Below are 19,806 nucleotides of genomic sequence, written 5' to 3' on the forward strand. Positions count from 1 at the left end.
TGGAGGGGTTTTTATGAAGAGTTAAAATATTTCTGCAATGTAAATTGGGTAGGGATATTCCACCTGAACTCCCCAGAGTGTTTTTCTATGTAGGTATTACTATTTTTATCCTAAATTTCCAAGATAGTGAGGACCGCTGATACCAGTTTGAGTTGCAGGTGTTCAGTGCCGACGATGCTCATATTAATCATTTATTATGTATGCCTGGACTGGCAGAGCCTTCTGTATTTTAGGTATCACTGGGACAGAAGGTAGGCAGTGATACTTTAAATAAACTCTGCATAATTTCTGCTGGAGCATCAGTGAGAGGTCAGCTGCAGCATCCATGAGTGGTCAGCTTGTCGAGGAAAGTTTGAGTGATTTCAGTTCAGTTCCCTGCAAATGTCCTTAACTTCTCAGTGCCCTGTAGAGAAAATGCATATAGCAAAAGAAAGAAAGAAAAGCTGTTGTTTATTATTTTTACTTTCTCAGGCATAGCAGTGATTTTCTAAATAGATGCATTGAATACAGAGAACGGTTCTCCACTAAACTATATTCAGCTCCCATGTTTTTCCTAAAATGTTTGGCAATAGTGGTTTGATGTCTCCCCCTGAGAAATGAGAAAATCCCAAACCAGCACTTCGATACATGTCATGGAACAGCCGTTTAGCAGGGGAGATGGAGTCACTCCTGTTCGGACCATTGCCTAAGCGCTCCTCGTTTGCTCGTTTCTCCATCGCAGGAGAAATCTGCTCAGCTGTGCCATTTCAGCCAGTTGGGTTTGGGGCTGAAGCCCTGGAGCGGTTTACAATGAGTCAAAGCCTGAAAATGTTATTCAGACCTCAGTCAGAGTTGATGGTCGTTTTTCCATGGATAAGAAAAATAGGTTTGGGCTATGTTGTTTACATTCTTTGAGATAACTTTCAAGTATTCAGTTACTTGGCACTTAATTGCAAGAAAGCCTGCAACAGTAATTAAATAGTACAAATGAAGGGAAGGATGTTTTCAGCCAGCTTACGCTGAACCACCTAGGGAGGCAGAAGACACAGAGATGATCTTGCAATAACCTCAGTGCCTTGATCCTGGGCCAGGTACTGCCATGTGTCTCCAGCTACACGTGTTTCTAAGGAGGCTTTGTATCAGAGTCTCCAAAACCTAGAGGTCTTCTGCAGGACCTCTTCTCTGCAGGGGGGCAACGCTGGGATAGAGATAAAAGCTGGGCATGTTCTAGGACCTGTCTGCACACAGTGTCTTACACTGATCAAGAAAAGACTTCAGCAGTGACAAACGGCACTAATGTAAGCCAGGTTTATAGTCATGCAAATTCAGCAAAACACTAGACCGCAGCAATGTTGTGTCACAGTAAGGAAGGTTTGTGTTGATCCAGCCATATAGCTACCAAAGTCTTCTGTGTGCTGCCCAGACGCTTGTCCCACACTTCTTTGGAGAACTTGATCCGTCGCATTTTCGACCGTCTGTCGCACAGGCGCTGCAATGGGAGGGCAAATTGATCCAGTTGATTACCTGGGGTGCCGATGTGTTTCCTTATGGCACGTTCTGTAATACCAGCCACCCACGTCTTGTAGTCAGATCTTGTTCTTAATGTCAAAAGCAGCGTGGGGTTTCTACCACTTCTGTTGGAAGGCTTCTCCTCCAGCCAGTAGCTGTCCCTGTCAGAAAGGTTTGCTTGATACATCACCTAACTTTTCTTTTTAATTTTTTCTCATTACATCTCTATGGTACCGTCATGCGTTACGAGCCTTCCACTGTGGATATTTATCCGTATCAGATAGGTGTATGTGGTGTCTCCTCCAGAAGATGACAAGTTAGGACAAGTTTAGGACGGGAGGAAATGGCCTCAAGTTGCGCCAGGGGAGGGTTAGATTGGACATGAGGAAAAATGTCTTTACTGAAAGAGTGGTTAAACATTGGAACAGGCTGCCCAGGGAAGGGGTTGAGTCCCCATCCCTGGAGGTATTTAAAAGACGTGTAGATGCGGTGCTTAGGGACGTGGTTTAGTGGGCATGGGGGTGTTGGGTTGACGGTTGGACTCGATGATCTTAGAGCTCTTTTCCAACCTTAATGATTCTATGATTCTAAGTTAGGGTAGAAAAATATGCTCCCTGCTTAGTCTTAGGGCAGCATTCTGCTTTTCTCAGTTGGGTGAAGTACGGCAGCGCTTGGGACTGGGGCAATATAAGCAGCCTGCTGCCTTCCATGTTCTCGATAGTTAAAATATTTCCTCTTTTTTATCCTTTTTGCCACAGAGCTACCCATCACACTCCTCAGCAGACATCAATTCCAGTCTTCCTCCGATGTCCACCTTCCACCGCAGTGGCACAAATCATTACAGCGCATCTTCTTGCACACCCCCTGCCAACGGGACGGACAGTATCATGGGTGAGTTGAGGTCGGGCACTGCGGCTGCCGCCCGAGGCTCTCCCTTTCCCTCCTGTCTCCACTCTCCTCTGCTTCAGTGCACTGTGCTAGCGCCAAAGACCTGAAATCAGGGTGGAGGGTTATTTGATGGTATATCCCGGTGTGCGGAAGGACTAGCTTCTTAGTTCAGCAGGTGCAGAAAGATAGCAAGAATTTCATGGAAATAAGTACATCATAGTTGACCTTTGCCTCCTTTGCTTATGCATTTTACTACTACTACTTCTTTTTGTGAATTAAATATAATCACAGCAAAGCGCTTTGCTTCAAAGTTTGTATGGAAGACATTGTACCAGCTAAGTGCCTGGTCCCGCTGGTTTTGAAGTCTGGTTTTATTGTCTTTAGTGATTTAATTGCCTGCAGTGCCGTGTGAGGTGATACTTCTGTATCACGACATTCATCCCCTTCAGTTCTTTGCTAGGCTTCCACAGGGTGTGGGGGAAGCGGCGGGGGGGGGGTGAGTCCCCATCCCTGGAGGTATTTAAAAGACGTGTAGATGCGGTGCTTAGGGACGTGGTTTAGTGGGCATGGGGGTGTTGGGTTGACGGTTGGACTCGATGATCTTAGAGGTCTTTTCCAACCTTAATGATTCTATGATTCTAAGTTAGGGTAGAAAAATATGCTCCCTGCTTAGTCTTAGGGCAGCATTCTGCTTTTCTCAGTTGGGTGAAGTACGGCAGCGCTTGGGACTGGGGCAATATAAGCAGCCTGCTGCCTTCCATGTTCTCGATAGTTAAAATATTTCCTCTTTTTTATCCTTTTTGCCACAGAGCTACCCATCACACTCCTCAGCAGACATCAATTCCAGTCTTCCTCCGATGTCCACCTTCCACCGCAGTGGCACAAATCATTACAGCGCATCTTCTTGCACACCCCCTGCCAACGGGACGGACAGTATCATGGGTGAGTTGAGGTCGGGCACTGCGGCTGCCGCCCGAGGCTCTCCCTTTCCCTCCTGTCTCCACTCTCCTCTGCTTCAGTGCACTGTGCTAGCGCCAAAGACCTGAAATCAGGGTGGAGGGTTATTTGATGGTATATCCCAGTGTGCAGAAGGACTAGCTTCTTAGTTCAGCAGGTGCAGAAAGATAGCAAGAATTTCATGGAAATAAGTACATCATAGTTGACCTTTGCCTCCTTTGCTTATGCATTTTACTACTACTACTTCTTTTTGTGAATTAAATATAATCACAGCAAAGCGCTTTGCTTCAAAGTTTGTATGGAAGACATTGTACCAGCTAAGTGCCTGGTCCCGCTGGTTTTGAAGTCTGGTTTTATTGTCTTTAGTGATTTAATTGCCTGCAGTGCCGTGTGAGGTGATACTTCTGTATCACGACATTCATCCCCTTCAGTTCTTTGCTAGGCTTCCACAGGGGGTGGGGGAAGCGGGGGTGGCGGCTTGTCCATGTAAGGAAGAGAGCTGCCTCTGACGTCGCTGAGGGTGACTCTGTAAATTAAGAGCATGCCTCTGTATACTTAAATATTTGGCAAATACCGGTTCATACTTAAATACAGGAAATAAAAAAATATTGCTTCGCCTATATCTCAAAGAGCAAATAAAGCTAATTAAATAATGGGTAAATAGGGAACACATCGCTGGACACATGTTTTGGATTACACACGTGATTCTGTATTGAATGACTGCGAGCAGGACTAATGCAGTAAGAATGGAGGGTGGGTTCAAACATTAACACATGGGCATCATATTGTTCAGGGTCTCTGAACAAAGAAGAAACTAAATACAGTCCCTTCTTAATTTGTCACTGTCTGAGAAAAACGTATCCCATTTCAGGATAGCATTTCTGTGCTCAATCTTGCCATTCCATTGAGAGTTCTTCCTTTACAATGTGTCACTGCTTCTGTGTCCGTGACATAGGAAAATCACTCGTTCTTTCTCCCTCAAAAGAAGTCTAATAGAGTCAAATTTAATTCAGCCGTCTTTACACCAGTTATGCAGCAGCCTTACAGATAACATTTAGGGACGCAAAAATCTCGCAGAGGGACGTAAACAGGTAGGAGTGCGAATGCAGCCTCCTGCCCTGTGCCTCAGGGAGCCACCCAGAAAAGTGCCTAAATTTCCCATGTAAAAAATGCATCCGGATTTTCATCTGGATTCATCTCCTGAAAAACCCAGTGTGTGAATCAGAAGAGCAACAATACAAATATGCAGATTTTTTTTAGCAGCTGTAAATATTCAACAAGTAGTACTGTTGAGCTGTGTCTGAACTGAGGGCTGCAAAAGTATTTCTTGGATCTCAGTGCAAGTCCTATTCTCCTCCTAAACCAGTGAACCTCCCCTGAAGTCTGGGCACACGCCGTCTTGTCCCTGATTTTCCTGAGAAAGCCGTTGGAGCTGGCCCAGCCGGGAGGCGATGTGCCTCCATCCTGGTCCCCGAGGGCGTTGGCGTAGCCCCGCCGTGCCATCCCCGCCTGGGGACACAGACCACAGTGAGCAGGGCTCGGGCAGATGAGCTGCGTTCCCTGATGGTCGTGCAGCTTTGAAAGACAGGAGGGAGAGAATCCTTTCAAGGGACTATAGGGCGGCATTGGCAGTGGTTAATTTTATGCTAAGCATTAGCTTTTTATTTTCAAAGGTCTGAAGCGGTGCAATGTTTAGGCAACCAGTTATTGAGATAGAGCGCCTTTAGCATACGCTGTACGAGTCTTTCGTATCCGTCTGATGCATGTATTAATCCCGCTTGCTGCTTTCACTTCTAATGACATGTTGTTTGTGTGACATTATGCACTGTGACATGCAGCTTTTCCAGGAGAAACATTATGTGCATTTCCCCTTGAGGCACTGGTTTCACAGTAATTTTATTACCAGAGCAGTCACATAATACTGCACTGTATATTTTACAAGTATGTTAAGCTTCCAGTTACAGGAGGGTGGTGAACTGTCACGCAGTATGAGAAGAATATGACTTTTATCCAGCAATGTCACTTCCTCATAATTTGGGAAGATCATCAGCTGTGAATACCGAGATGGTGCAAGTTTTTCCACTCTTCTTAACATAGAAACATAATTTCCAGTCTGCTGTTTCAGAAAGCGCTATTCCATCAGAACAGCGTGAGTTTGTACTAGAATTTAAACTATAAAAAGTCTGGCTGGAATTCTCTAATGGAAGGCTCCAGCCTATCGGTTACACGAGATGCTTTGCTAGATATAATTGTACTCGCTGAGATACAGATTCCTGGAATTTTATTCAATAATCTAAGATTTACAATCAGAATCCCACCAGAAGGATGTGAAAAGGCTGTACTTCATCATTCTGTCCCTTTGCCTTCCAGTGCAGAATTGTTCTTCGCAGAAGCATGCTGAGAAAGTTTTAGGAGATTAACTGTAACAATAAACACGCTCTTCAACAGAGTTAGAATCAATCCATCAAAAGGTTGCAGTCTTTCACGATGTCTTCAGTACATTAATAGTCTTGTGAGTGGGGGAATAGCTCACAAGTAAAAGCGACAGCTTTTGCGGTGCGTTTTCAAGTCCTGTTTTACAATCCTGTTCCCAAGTTATCTTTGTCTTCTGCATCACGCGAAAATTTGCTGATGCTTCGTGTCAGTGGAGACCTGCCCTTCTCAAGTGGGGAAGCCAGCGTTCAGGCTCACGTCTGTGTAGTTGTAGTCTCTAATAATAAGTGCATTTAGACCGGTTTGAGGAAATAAGACTAGCAGAGGTAGATGAGAAATGCCTTACTGCTTCAGACGGGTGGTCCGTCTAGTTAGCCTTCAGTGGCAAAATGTAATCCTGGCCATTTCTGCAGCTCCTGCCCTTTGCACTGCCCCAGCACCCAGGACTGTCACGATAGTGAGGTTGGAGGGGACATCCCTGCCTGGTTCTTCAAGCACCTATTTATGGACCTGTTGCCCATGCGGTTGTCTAATCCCCTTTGAACCTGCTGAGGCTGTCTGCTTGCACGGCTTCCCCTGGCTGCACGCTCGCTACCTGCTGTGTGGAGATGGACTTCCCTTACCTGTTTTAATTTCTTTTCCTGGAAGTTTCATTGAGTATTCCCTTGCTCTTGCCTCAAACCTTTGTCCATCATCAATTAATTAATTAATTAAACCTTTCTTTAAGTCTGGATTTGGCTACTTCGTTCTATTAAAGCCCAGTGCAGAGATGTCTTGGATAAACTGTGCCCTTCCAGGTTTGGGGGAGTTTCATGGCGTTCCTTGCGCTAAGTTGTTCAGGGTTTTGCATAAGAACTTGAAAATATCTGTCCTTGTTCAGACCCACAGCTCATCTATGCAATGGTCCTATCTCCGGCAAAGACTCTAAGGATTTCTTTGGGAGGAATAGAAAAACAAAGCAAACATGTATGATATTTTCCCAGTCGTTCCAGGGCTGGGTGCAGCGCTGAGTATTTAGGAAGCTTGAGTTCATTCTTCTCCATGAAGTGACCCAGCCTTTCCTGGAGGCTTGGTCTGGCACAGTGACGTTATGCGTTTGTGAAATGGTGCTCCTCCTCTTTCATTTTGACTCTGCTCCCTCAAGACCTGTTGTGGTCCCCCCTCCTTCTCATGCTGCCGTAAGGACCAGATGATAGCCTTTCTGCCCTGCTGTTTGGGCTTATGTAGCCTGCGTCATACCCCGCTGTAGTGGTCCCTTTTCCAAGCTGGAGAATCCATATTTATCGAGTTCGTCCTCTAAAGGAACCACCCTCTGCTTTATCTGACTTCACTTCTGTTCTGTAGACCTTGATGCTCTTCCTTGATGGACGTACCAGATCTTTGCTCTGTATCCAAAATACAAGTGTGTTGTGAATTCGTAGAGGGACGTAACGGGCTTCTGGGTTGTCTCTCCTCTTTGCCCAGTCGTTGCTCGTTGTTGGGGTTTTCTTGGGGGCAGCGAGGGGCTGGTTCTGCTGCTTAACCATCAGCTCAGGTTGTCAGCTAATTACTGACTGCAGCTCTAGGTTTTCTCCTCTTTCTGGACTGCTTGTTAGGTAACTGAGAGCCTGCTTGTGTGTATTTATGGCATAAGGCTTTTTTCCCCCCGTGTTTGTTGCCTGGTGTTTTTTATGTATGTATGGCATTTATTGCCCAGCAAGTTAGTGTTACAAGAGCTCCTCTTTACACATAACATTATATTTTATTATCCTGAATCAGGATCTTGCCCCACGTCACAGCCTCGGTGTATGCCACATCTTTTTCCAGGCCACGTATGAGTATGTTGAACAGTACAGATCCGCATGACTGGGAATTTGCTGGTAATACTCCTCACTTACAAAGCTAACTATTAATTCCTGTTCTTGTAGTCTCTCTCTTAATCAGTTCTTAATCTGCAAGAATATCCTCACTTCCCTGTTATCTGAAGACAGTTTAGGTTCTTTAAGAGCCTTTGGGAGGTGGCTTTGTTGAAAGCTGGGAGTACAAATCAGTTACGTTACTGGATCTCCTGCATTGATGTGCTCATCATGTTTTTGAAAGAATTTAGATTTACAAGACATGCTTTCCTCCAAAAAAGCAGTGTTGGTTGTGCAATGTGGAGTATTTATCCATATGTGTATTGCTCTTTGTTATCTTTCCTAGTAGAGAAGTCAGATTTAAAATCTGGTGGTTCTTTGAATTCACCGAACTTAGTTTTCAATATTGGTTTTTAATATTTTCTACCTTCTTTACTTCAGCACTAGGTTGATCTAAGCAGTCGGTTTTACACTGCGGTTAGAAGTTAGACAATTTTGTGTTTGAGTTTCTTGAGAGCTCTTAGAAACGTCCTTTGGCTCTTCTTTATTTTTCTTTTTATTGATTTATTTTAAAGCCTTTACATTGACACTTCAGTTGGAGCCAATTTTTCTGACTAATCCCTTGTAAAATACCATCTGTCCTATGGCAAGGCAGATGAAAATGATCTATTTAGCATTTCTTCTATTACCCTTTTTTTCCTTGAATTCTCCTGTTGCATCTTGGTTGTTTGCAGGTCCTACCAACTCTCCATCGTTGTCCTTATTTCTGATGGGCTTGAAAAAGCTTCTAATATTAACTCTTAAGCCATTAAAAATTTTTTGGTCTTACATGTAACTTGCATTAAATATTTGCCTAATTCCTCCCATCTTGCTCAACCTGTACATCTTATGGTTTTCTTCCAAAGGGAGCTGAAGGGAAGTGGAGGAGCCCTTGTTGGATGTGATGAAAGCCTTTTGTTTAGGTAGGATTGATATCTGTTCTGCATTCTACATTCTTTTGGAAAACCGGCTGAGGATCGCAGATGAAAATGATCTATTTAGCATTTCTTCTATTACCCTTTTTTTCCTTGAATTCTCCTGTTGCATCTTGGTTGTTTGCAGGTCCTACCAACTCTCCATCGTTGTCCTTATTTCTGATGGGCTTGAAAAAGCTTCTAATATTAACTCGTAAGCCATTAAAAATTTTTTTTGTCTACATGTAACTTGCATTAAATATTTGCCTAATTCCTCCCATCTTGCTCAACCCGTACATCTTATGGTTTTCTTCCAAAGGGAGCTGAAGGGAAGTGGAGGAGCCCTTGTTGGATGTGATGAAAGCCTTTTGTTTAGGTAGGATTGATATCTGTTCTGCATTCTACATTCTTTTGGAAAACCGGCTGAGGATCAGTTTTACCCAGAGGTGAAGAGCAAGGCTTTAGGCAGTCTGAGACCCTACCGTGATGACCCTCAAGTTATTTCAGAGTTCGTTCAGCCGGGGTTTGGCACACTCTCTGCAGGTTACCTTGCAAATGCCCCTGCCGGGAAGATTTATAGGGCTGCTGTGGAAGCACCGTCTGCGGATTTCATCAGATTGCTCTTTGGTGCAGGATGACAAATCTGATGCCAGCTGGGCTGGGCTGCAATCCTTCTTCTCCGCCGCCCGCTCGCACACGAGGAGCGGTGTCTGCACGGACGTGCTCTGAGTATCTGCATCTGTCTTCACGATGCATGTCCCAGCCTAGTCCAAATAGTTTTTGCTTTTCATATAAATTTTCTTCCGTTCTGGGTGCTGTTCTGGACACCAGCGGTGCTTTTCAGAGCTCGGATAAATACCCCGATGGTTTAAACCTGGCAGTTGTAGTGCACACCGAAGCTGACAGCTAAGCCTGTCCCTGCTGAGCTGTTGGGGCGTCAGTGGCTGTATTTAAAGAGTGTTTCATTGAAGCTGGTGGTAAAGTGATGGACCAACAACTGTGTGATATTAATAGAAACAGTTGATTATATTCCATAGCCATTCCCTGTGTAAAGCAGCACTGTACATTACCTTTCTCTGTAGTGATACCCTGGGTTATCTTTTCCTACGTTTGAGGTCTCGTTCTTATTTCTGTAGTGCCCGGTCCTGGGATGATGTTAGTTTTGTCCCGTTGCTCCCGAAATCTTTGGGCTCTTGGAGCAGACACTCCTTGCTGTGTTTCTTCTTAAGACTTCGTTTTTCTGTTCTCCCTTCAAATATGGGGTTTTCTTTAGTCACCTACAGATTTCAGTCATGTCCCTTACATTACCAAAATGATAGCTAAAGCAAATAATAATTTACATTTAAAACCATTAGTGATGTAAGAAATAAAAACCATACATTAAAAAGTTAGCTGTATTTAAGTAATCCCAGTTATTTTCAGGACATGAACACTTTTAGAAGATCTCTGTCTGCTTATGGTTAACTTACTCTTCCATGCAGAAGGTGCCTTAGTTTCATTTGCCCATTTTCTCCTCTGTCCCCAAGAACCCAAACCCAAGAGCACTGGAGGCTGGGGGCGGCCGGCAGCTGGGAGGGAGCCTCAGCCAAAGCATCCATGTGTGCGCTCCTCCCTCCTCTGGCTTTTCCTTGGGGTTTTGCAGCCTGCATCTCGGAGCCGTCCCGAGTTGGGGTTGCATCTGGGGCTGGTGTTCAGTAGCCACCGATGGATGTTCTTCTCCATGAATTTATCCAGTTCTTTTTAAATTTATTTATATGTTTGGTCTTTGCGTACCTTAAAGCAACAAGTTTCGCCATCTGACTGGATGCTAGTGAAAAAAAAAGTCTTTTTTGTTTGTTTTAATGGGTGGCTTTCAGTTTTTATACGGGGAGAGCAATGAATAGTGATGTGAGCTTGCCTTCCCCATGTTACAAACCTCTGCTGTATTGCTTTTCAAGCATCCCTTTCCCAGTGAAGCTTCCTCTTCTCTGCAAAAGGGAACTTTGCACACTGCTGCCCATCCTTGAGGCTCTCCCTGTATGTTTTCCAGGCCTACTGCATTAATTTTTCTTCAAAGTCTTTCAGGAAAAGTTTAATATTCAGTATATCTGAAGAATTCCTTTGTTCTTAGCGGTGACTAATATAATACGTGGCCCAGCTCAGCACTGTCAGGTTTCCACGAGTACATGGAGCAAGACTGTGGTCCCTGCGTTTGCTTCTCCCGCAGGACTGGTATAACTTGTCTCATTAGGAGAAATCAGCCTTCAGACAGACAAATGTAGGACTTAATTTTAGAATAATGTAGTTAGAGTCACTTAGAAAAAGGAAAAAACAATGCATGATCTAGATTTAGATTCACAGTTCACTTTAGAGTGAAGTAACTGAATTTCTGGACATTTGCCTGGTATTATTCAAGTCGCAAACCTTTAGGTTGTCATTTACAACATTATATTACCCTGATAAGTTGTATCTCTAGCTGACACCGCCTGTTCTATCTGTCTTCACTTTTCTTTGTGTATCTTTCTTTATACATCTTGATGCCTAATTTCAAACTGAGCTGAGATCGCAAATAAGCTGTCATCGGCAGATGAGCACATTTTCAAATAGCAATAATAAAAGTAAAAGTTTAACTAACAAAAGGGGAAAAAAAGGAGTAAGCAAAGACGTACTTGCAAACTGCACTGTACAAGTTTGTCTAGCGGCATCTGGGACACCCGTAGTCCTTGAGGCCTTTCCAGAGGAGTCTGCTGTAGGAGAAATGCTGAAACGTCCAAGTTGCACAGTCAGGTTAAATGTAAAGGGCTGCATTTCTTAAATTTAATAACATGCACGTTGTACGTGAGAAATAGAAGGAAAACACCGTTCTGTGCCATTCCTTAAGTTTTCCTAACTAGACCCTGCTGAAGCTGCTGCTAGAAATTTTGGGCTTAGGCAGGATGGAGGATCAATAACTGATCCCTCTGACAGCAGAGATACGGTAACTGCTAAGCAAGGAAGGCTGGGATGAAAGGGGCAAGGGATGGAGACTAGGAAAAGCTAATGGAGACAGTGGATGAGATAAATGCTTTCAGGGTGGGAAGACTGGAGGAGGTGGAGCAGAAAGGTTGCTCTGAAGGGGCATGGCAGGACATCCCTCGGACCAGGGAGGTCCCCGAAGCCCAGATATCCCTGCTGCTGCTGTGGAGCTGCAACATCCACAGGCAGATCAGCTCATCAGCTTTGAGTGCTGGTCCATACACATGCAGTTATTAGTGACTGTAGTTACACCAATGACAAAATCAAAGAGCTGTAGAATGGATCCAACCCTGCTCCTTCCCATGCCCTGAGTATTTAACTGCATAATGCTGGGGTGAAACTTGGAGGAGGCTTTTTAATATTACTTTTTAATGACCAAAAATGTGCCTGTGCTTGCACTTTGTGGTACAAACGTGGGCAATTTGGTCCCTGACTCCTTTTCCCGTGGGATGCACCTGGCTCAGAGCAGGGGGTGGGTTTGCTCCTGAAGTCCTCTGGGCACGGGATCCCAGGGCCTCGTGGTGCAGAGCCTGCCGAGGGGCTTGCTGGGGGGAGACAGGGGGACTGAAGCCCTTCAAGCCCCTCTGCGTTACAGGATCCTCTCCTGCCTCAGCCCTCATGTTCCAGACATTAATCCAGGTTTTCCGGGGTCGTTACCGACTTCTTGTTTCTTGTTTTCTGGCCACCTGACTTAGGGTCCTCGGAGATGAAAGCAGAAGTATTGATCACGGGCAGCAGTCAGCCAAAGCTGCGCTTTTAGTTTATAAATGGACATACAGATGCTGAAACTGGTGGGATGTTTCACCCTAATTTTTCTTTCCTTCTTTTTCTCCTGTAACGGAGAAGTTTCAATCCTATCACCTGAGCGTGAGAAACTGGTGGCCTGCTACACCATGATTTTTCTTGCCCTAAATTTCTTAAATAAAAGATGCAATCCCATCACCTGAGAGATGGTGAAAAATCATTTCATTAAATGCTCATGAAATGTTCGAGTGAAGTCAGAAGGAACACTTTGGAAAAGTCCATATGAGTTTAATAACGTCTTTAAAACGTGCATTGAAAAGTATACAAAGGACCAGGGTCACAGAGCGAACGAGGAGAAAACAAAATACCGGGTAGCTGCTTATTAATGGCACTTTGTCCTTCCCTTGCAGCGAGGGAGGTTAGGGCTGCCTGGGAGCGTGGCAAGAGCCTGGAATTAATGACTGCTCCCAGTGCGGGCGCAGAGAGAGAAATTGGGCTGTGCAGGCAGGCTGAGCTCTGGCGTTCCCAGCTCCGGGGAGTTTGTCTTTGCCGCCTTTATAATGTTCCTCTGCAGTAGTTTTTGACATTTTATATGTGAGATATTGCCCTTATATGTAAGTGCCTTAGAGTTTTTGAAGAAGAAAACCCTCGTTAGAGCGGATTTGCACATCCTAGAGCACAAACTCAGCACCCTTGGACGGGCACTGGGTCTGTGCACGGGGCAGGGGAGGCAGGAGCCCTTCCCCAAGCCCAGGCTTCGTCTCGCCACGGGCTTTCCTAGCTGTGCGCTTGCATATTTTCCATATCTTTGCGCATCTTCTACTATTAGAAGCCTTTCATTCAGAAAAAGTAAAGCCATATGGCCAAGTACTATCAAATACGCAATATATTTTAAAAAAACCCAGCATGTCAAGTTTATATTTTATCTGCAAAAGTGGAGCATGAATGCGTTTGATATCTACCTTAGCAAACAAATTAATGGTAATTAAAGATTAATTTTATGTAATTAACATTAAAATGCAATTAAATTATGAGTAAGTGGACCAGGAATAGAAGTCTATGATGTCTTACTGTCTGTTTTTACATCGAGTCTTTTGTTTTTCAGCAAACAGAGGAAGTGGGGCAGCAGGCAGCTCGCAGACTGGTGATGCGCTGGGGAAAGCACTTGCCTCTGTAAGGAAATATTTACTTTGGAATACACGTTTACCGTTTTGAAAGTGTGAACTTTAATCAGAATTGGACGCCTGGAGTTTACGAAGATGAACAGCAAACGGGAGAGATCTGGTCTCAGAGGTCACCCGCGTGGAGTTACTGCCAACTGAAATATTGAACAATCAGTGCAAAATGGCGTTTAAAAAGTTTTAGACCTAATTTTATGGTAGAATAGAAATGGAAAGAGGGGAAGCCTTGACCTGGTCACATTGACTGGGTGCCAAGGAGCTGTGTCTGTCAGTCTTTCACACACTGCATTTCCTAGGGCGAGGGAGGTCTGAACAGAACCCAGCGGCAGGATGACTTCTGCACTACCGAGCCATCCGCAAACAGGGTTCCTTTTGAATTTGCCTTTAGATTTTCTATTTTTCATGGCAGTTTCCACCTATTCAGTTACTGTGGTTGCTGTTAAAGTCAGCAGTTACCACCTCTTACCTGGGTAGTTGGGGTACGGCAGTTTTCCAGCTCAAGGCGGGAGGAAACCCTGCCGTGCCCCAGCTATCGCTGCGGTACCAGTTGGCATGGGCTGACTTTTAATAAGGACCACTATAGTTATTTTCTGGGCAGAGTGGGTTCCATTGAGTTCTCATGAGAGTTAATTTTTTTTGCATATTCTTCGATGCTTCATTGAAAAAGACGAAAAGTCAGACTCTAGTTTGCCTGAAATAACTGATACAGTACAGAATCCACTTTGAAGTGGTGCCCTGACAAATGGCACGGGTGGTGAGCGGGGACGCCGCGGGGCGGCAGCACCCTCGCCCGGGCACGGGGCACGCGGGGGCTTTCTCACCGGAGCAGCGGACAAGTAGTTGGAGTTTGCTGCTGCGGATTACCCGCTGTGCCAGGGTTTAACGTGCTCTGCTCCCTTTGCTTTATTTTGGCCGTTAAGGGATTTCAGCATAACAAAAAAGCAATTTTCAGGCGTGCTTTAAGGCTTCGTTCAATGACGCTCATTCGTAAAGTAGTCTATGCAATGAAAATGTGTATATCTACCGTGGCAGATCCGTGTGACAATCAGAAACCATCGCTTAATTGGCTAGTGTCTGTTCCCATCAAAAGGGGTCTGTTGTCTAGCTTCCTGCATCTAATACAGTTTTGTCTTTATAAAAATATTAATATTTGAATAAGAGGCTTTTTAACCTGTCCTGCTTTCATTTAAATGAACTGAATGCATAAGAATTCCATATTTCTTTCTGCATCAGTTTGTGATGGCTTTAGATTAATTCTGTATCATCTTTTAAAGATCTATTCTCCAGATCACACCAACAACAGCTTTTCATCAAATCCTTCAACTCCTGTTGGTTCTCCCCCTTCTCTCTCAGGTATTGTTGTTACAATTCTATTTTACTGAACGTTTCAACATATTTTTGGTAGGAGATGCCTAAATGAGCTCCTACGGTACTGGGTGTGAGATGTGCATCCAGCCGGCAGCACCAGGCGGTTCCCGTATTGCTGTGCAGCACGTGCAGGTGGCTGGTGGTCCCACAGAGATGAGCAGAGAGGTGTCCTACACGCTGTATTTCCAATGCAGAGAGAAGGTCGTTGCAGCTCTCGGGCGGATGCATTTACAGAAAAGCAGTGGTTTTGTGCATCCTTATTGCGGCTTCCTGCAGTGCCCTCGGGGTCTCGTGGCAGATGAGTTCTGCCCTGTGCAGAGCGTGTCCCCGTGCCGTGGCCGTGCCCCTGTGCAGGGACACCCAAGCCCTCATGGCAGCCTCGCTCCGGGGTGGCCGTGCCAGGTACATCTCCTTGTATGTTCCCCCATCCCCTCCTGGGGCTGCAGCAAAAGCCTGTTTGATCCGTAAAATGTGTCTCTGGACAAACTTGAGCCCCTGTGAATCCAGTTGATTAATTTTATACTTTGTTTATAATAATTGCATACTTTAACTAGACCCACTTTACTAATAAAAGCCTAAACTGAAAAGATCTGGAGGCCCAGGGTAGTTCCCATGAGCATCAGGTGTTTTAAATGTTTACCTGAACGTAATTCAGATTTCTTAAACCTTGAGACTTTTCAGCTAGAGTATTAGGCTTCTCCTCCCACGCAGCACATGCTAACGCCTTAGAGAAGGCCTCTTGGCGTCCCATCCCCCCCTTTGAGACGAGGTCTGTATCACACATAACCAAAGACCCCGGTCTCCTCTTCTTTGTGCATGAGCCCTGGATCCTGTTAACCTCACTGGGAATCCTAAAAGGCCACCATGTTCCCGTAGGGCAGCGCTGGCGAGAGGTGTGATCCATCCCGCATTCTCCATGGGGCACGAGTAGCACGACAGAGGTGGAGGGAGCTCCTGGGCTCTTGATCCTTTAAAATGGTGTCCCAGCCTCAGAGACCTAGACCTAATAGCAGCTCTACAGTGACGAGACCCTTTTGGAAGGAGGGATGGAGAGGCTTGTGCTAGCTGGCAGCCTCTGCAGGTTGAGGGCCAGGAGGGCGCCACGTCCACCTCCATCACGCTCACCTGCTGTGAAGGAGCACGTAACATCGGGGTGACATCCAGTCAACAAATGTCCCCGCAAAACCACCCCCAGCAGGGGATGGGGGACAGAGGGACCATGGCAGCCTCCAGGACGAGGTCCAGGAGGGCGCCACGTCCACCTCCATCACGCTCACCTGCTGTGAAGGAGCACGTAACATCGGGGTGACATCCAGTCAACAAATGTCCCCGCAAAGCCACCCCCAGCAGGGGATGGGGGACAGAGGGACCACCTGGCCTGTCATAGCCTGGGGGGTTCCCACACCTCAGAAAAGGGCTTTCTGCCCTTGTTTTGCCTGGAATCACCCCCCAGGTGTAGCACCCCCGGCACTGGGGCTGCGTTTCACCTAGCGAGGCGCTGCCCTCCTTCCCGATGGAAGGGGCCGAGCCAAAGAGAAAAATCCCATGTGAATTTGGGCTGCGTTGCTTTCTGCAGGCTCTACTGGGTAAATAGGGAGAACCGAGTGTCAAAATAAATAAAAATAAGGAGTGTAAGTGCATTTAAAAGAGCTGAAAGTGTTTAGCATGCAAGACGCTTTCCCTCAAGGATATCAAGGGCTAGTTAAAAATTATTTCGAAAGTAAAGATTGCTGCTCATTGCTTCATTCAGTGCTGTAGCAAAACCTCAACTAAAAGCTCCATGGGGACCAGAAAAGGGAAGATTTAAGTTTTAATTAGAACTGACATAATTTTGACTTTTATGAGAAACAGAATCTTAACTGTGAGAGCCTAAAAAAAATTGCCTGAGTTCCACCCTGGCCTGTCTCAGTCCAAGCAAATGCCACTCAACGTAGACATTAAGATTAAAATCCTAATATTTCCATCTCAAATTCTTAACCCCGTTTTATGAGATCATTCAGAAGATCACTCGTTCAAAAGAATATTATAAATTGTCTAAGCGTTGTGCTATATATATAAAAGCTGTTGGGAAAAATAGCTGAAAAAAACTTCTTTTCCCCATGTTTGCCTCTTTCACAAGGGCAGATTTTTCCTTAGAAAATGCTGCTGGAGACCAGGAACCCTTTTCTTCCCGCAGCAGCAGGAACAGATTTAGAGCAGCGGATACAAACCAGAAGGTTTTCGGTCAGACCTTTGGCGGTCTCACTGGGCCAAACCAAATAATCTGCCCAAAGAGAGCGCAAACCTTATCAGCGTATACGTGAATGTTGTGTGCAGTGCTTTTACTGACTTCTTTTTTTAAGATTTTGTAAATTTGATGGTGGGATGACGTAATCAGTGGCACTGAGTGTGTCTGGAAGCAGGGCTAGGAGAATGGGCTAGTCTGTGCTGGGCTCGCGTAGGGGTCCAGCCGCCCCGCAGCACCCAGAGGCAGCGCTGCTTCTCCTTCCACCACCGAGACGTTTCCTTCTCCCGGAGCCTCTCGCAGCTCCAGCTGCCGAATGAATGCAGCCCTCTATGCGGAGGAGCAGCCTGGGGGAACTTTGTGGCCTGCATCTACGTGCTTTGCTACAAAATACCTTTTTTTTTCATCCGTGTGTATTTTGGAAGTTCTCCATATGTCTGCTCTATAGTCTATCTGGAATACGGCATTTACATGTCTACAAAACTGTCCAAAAAGTTTGAAAGACATTTTTGTTTGCATAGTTCTAATGGTAATTCCAATTTTACTATTAGCAGGCACAGCTGTTTGGTCTAGAAATGGAGGTCAAGCGTCATCATCTCCCAATTATGAAGGTCCCTTACACTCTTTGGTATGTTTTGATTAGTGACCTCCTCTGCCTCAGTATTTTACTTGCTGTTCTTTCCATTTCTCATCCATTCTTCTCACGCAGGTTTTCATTTCGTTAGTGACCGCTATGCCCTCGGACTTGATTTTACCACCTCTAAATTCGTATCATGGGTGCCCCGTGCTCTAGACACGTGATGTGGTTTGAGATGCTGCTGGCCAGGGTCTCCTGTTTGACAGGGGATGCGGTGTTGAAATCTACTGAGAAGGGGAACGAGGACCACAAAAAGAGGGGAGGATGAGCAGGCAGATGGAATAGATTGTAGAGAAAATGGGAGTGGGAAGCCGTGGTGGCTGTCACGCAGGACGGAGCGTCTGTCAGTCCTGTGGAGTGAGGGAGGGAGCGCGGCCGATACAGCAGTGATGGTCAGGAGTCCTCTCCGCAGGAAAAGCCGGTGGGCTCAGCTTGCCAGGCCGAGCTGGTCCTAAATGCTCGCGTGGCACAGAGGGTTAAAGGAATGTCAGTAAGATTTGTTACCTTTCCTAATGGAAAGATTAAGTAAGAGTTGGAGCTGGCCAAAAGCACGTTAGGACAGAGAAGAACTGTAGAGAGTCCGATGTCCTCTGTCTCGCTCTTCTCGGTTGGTTGTTGGTCTCAGTTGGAAGTCTAGGGGGTTTCACTAATTGGTGTGAAACGCCTGACATACTGTTGGGTGTAAAATAAATAGTGCTAGAACTTAAAAATGTCCTTAAAAAATAAAAGCAATCAGATAATCCTGAGGGCACAGTGTTTAACCCCCCTAGTACGGGGTGATGCAGCAGTCCTGTTGGCTTCGTTAGAAGTTTGCCAGAGTCAGGAATTAGCATGGACTGTTTTTTCCGCCCTGATACAGAAATCCTTCTCGTGATTGACCATGATATTTTCTAGGCTATCTGTCTTCTGGAGGTTTTTTTTAGTTGTTTTGGTTTATGGAGAGCAATGGGTTGGTTAAGAGATTTGCTGAAGAGGTCCATAAGCTACGCCTAATTATTTTTGCAGCTCACGTTCCCCAGTGCTTGGGGGCTGCCCTGTTGAGTTTCCCCCTTTCATATTTTATTAAACAGCAAAGACTTCAGGTGCCCAGGTCCACACATGGCTTGTGCTGGGGACAGCCGAGGACAGCGGTGGGGCTTGGGGGAAGCAGAGCAGGGGGTGCAGCGGGGGGTTCTGTGGGCAGTGGCTCCCGCAGTGGGTTGTTCCCAGAGCATGACACGCAGACACGGGTCCCTCCTTCTGTGGAGCAGCCTGTGCAGCAGGCAAACTGAAGCCTCAAGGTTGTTATTCCCTGCAGCCCATTGCTTCTCCTCGTCCTCGCCCTGCCAGCAGCACACCTCAGGGGCTATTTTTTGGCTTAGCAAGAGCATGGTGTTGGGAGGCAGTAACTGGGGAAAGCAGCGGTCGGGGTTCTGGAAGGCCCTCCCCAGGGCTGTGGGTGGGCTGTGCTTTTAGGGTGGTTGGAGAAGTGGGAGGCGAGGGCCTGTCCTTCCCGGGCGCTCGGTTGTAGGGACCCCAGTGGCATTGCAGCCGGGGGGGGTTGGGAGCAGCCCTGCACCCCTCACCCCCCGGGACGGCCCTAGCTGCTAGTCGTTGCCACATTGCTCACCGGCTGTAAGCTGCTCAGTTAGGGAAGAGTATTTATTGCTGCTTTTACCAGTGATAAAAAGTGATTTCAGGATGCATACCTGTAGGGAAAAAATCCAACTGGCAGCAAGGGACTGTAGGACCTGGTAGTTTCTCTTTCTCTCTTTGTGTGTGATCCTGGGATTAGATGGGGGGAGGGAAATCCCGGTCAGAGATTGATTACAATTAGAGGTATATTTGTTTCTTTACTTCTACTTGTTTTTTTTTTTTTTTTTTTTTTTTTTTTTTTTTTTTTTAAGTATCACTAAAACTTTTCAAAGACATAGAGGGCAACATATGTACTGTAATGATTATGTTCATGAGGAATCATTGAACCTGTTTTGCCCATGAAAATCAAAGCTGTACTCGTGTTAACCATGCTCTCTCCTTCCCCACAACGCTACTCTAAACATTGCCCTAGGGAAACAAAATCAGTCCTTTAAAAAAAAAAAAAAGAAAAAGGAAAAAAAAAAAACCA

The 19,806-nt window shown here is 45.7% G+C and overlaps 1 protein-coding gene across 1 annotated transcript in view; it reads left to right on the forward strand.

Annotated features, from left to right (window-relative positions):
• TCF4 (transcription factor 4) overlaps positions 1-19,806 on the forward strand; it is a 252,246-nt gene that overhangs the window by 212,986 nt on the left and 19,454 nt on the right. The window contains exons 11-14 of the mRNA XM_019470871.1: positions 2,247-2,379; positions 13,398-13,465; positions 14,748-14,826; positions 17,617-17,693. Coding sequence (XP_019326416.1) covers positions 2,247-2,379; positions 13,398-13,465; positions 14,748-14,826; positions 17,617-17,693 — 357 coding nt within the window. The remainder of the gene's footprint in view (positions 1-2,246; positions 2,380-13,397; positions 13,466-14,747; positions 14,827-17,616; positions 17,694-19,806) is intronic.

The sequence above is a fragment of the Aptenodytes forsteri genome, unplaced genomic scaffold (genome assembly GCF_000699145.1).
Source record: "Aptenodytes forsteri isolate BGI_AS27 unplaced genomic scaffold, ASM69914v1 Scaffold112, whole genome shotgun sequence".
In the NCBI taxonomy this organism is placed as follows: domain Eukaryota; kingdom Metazoa; phylum Chordata; class Aves; order Sphenisciformes; family Spheniscidae; genus Aptenodytes; species Aptenodytes forsteri.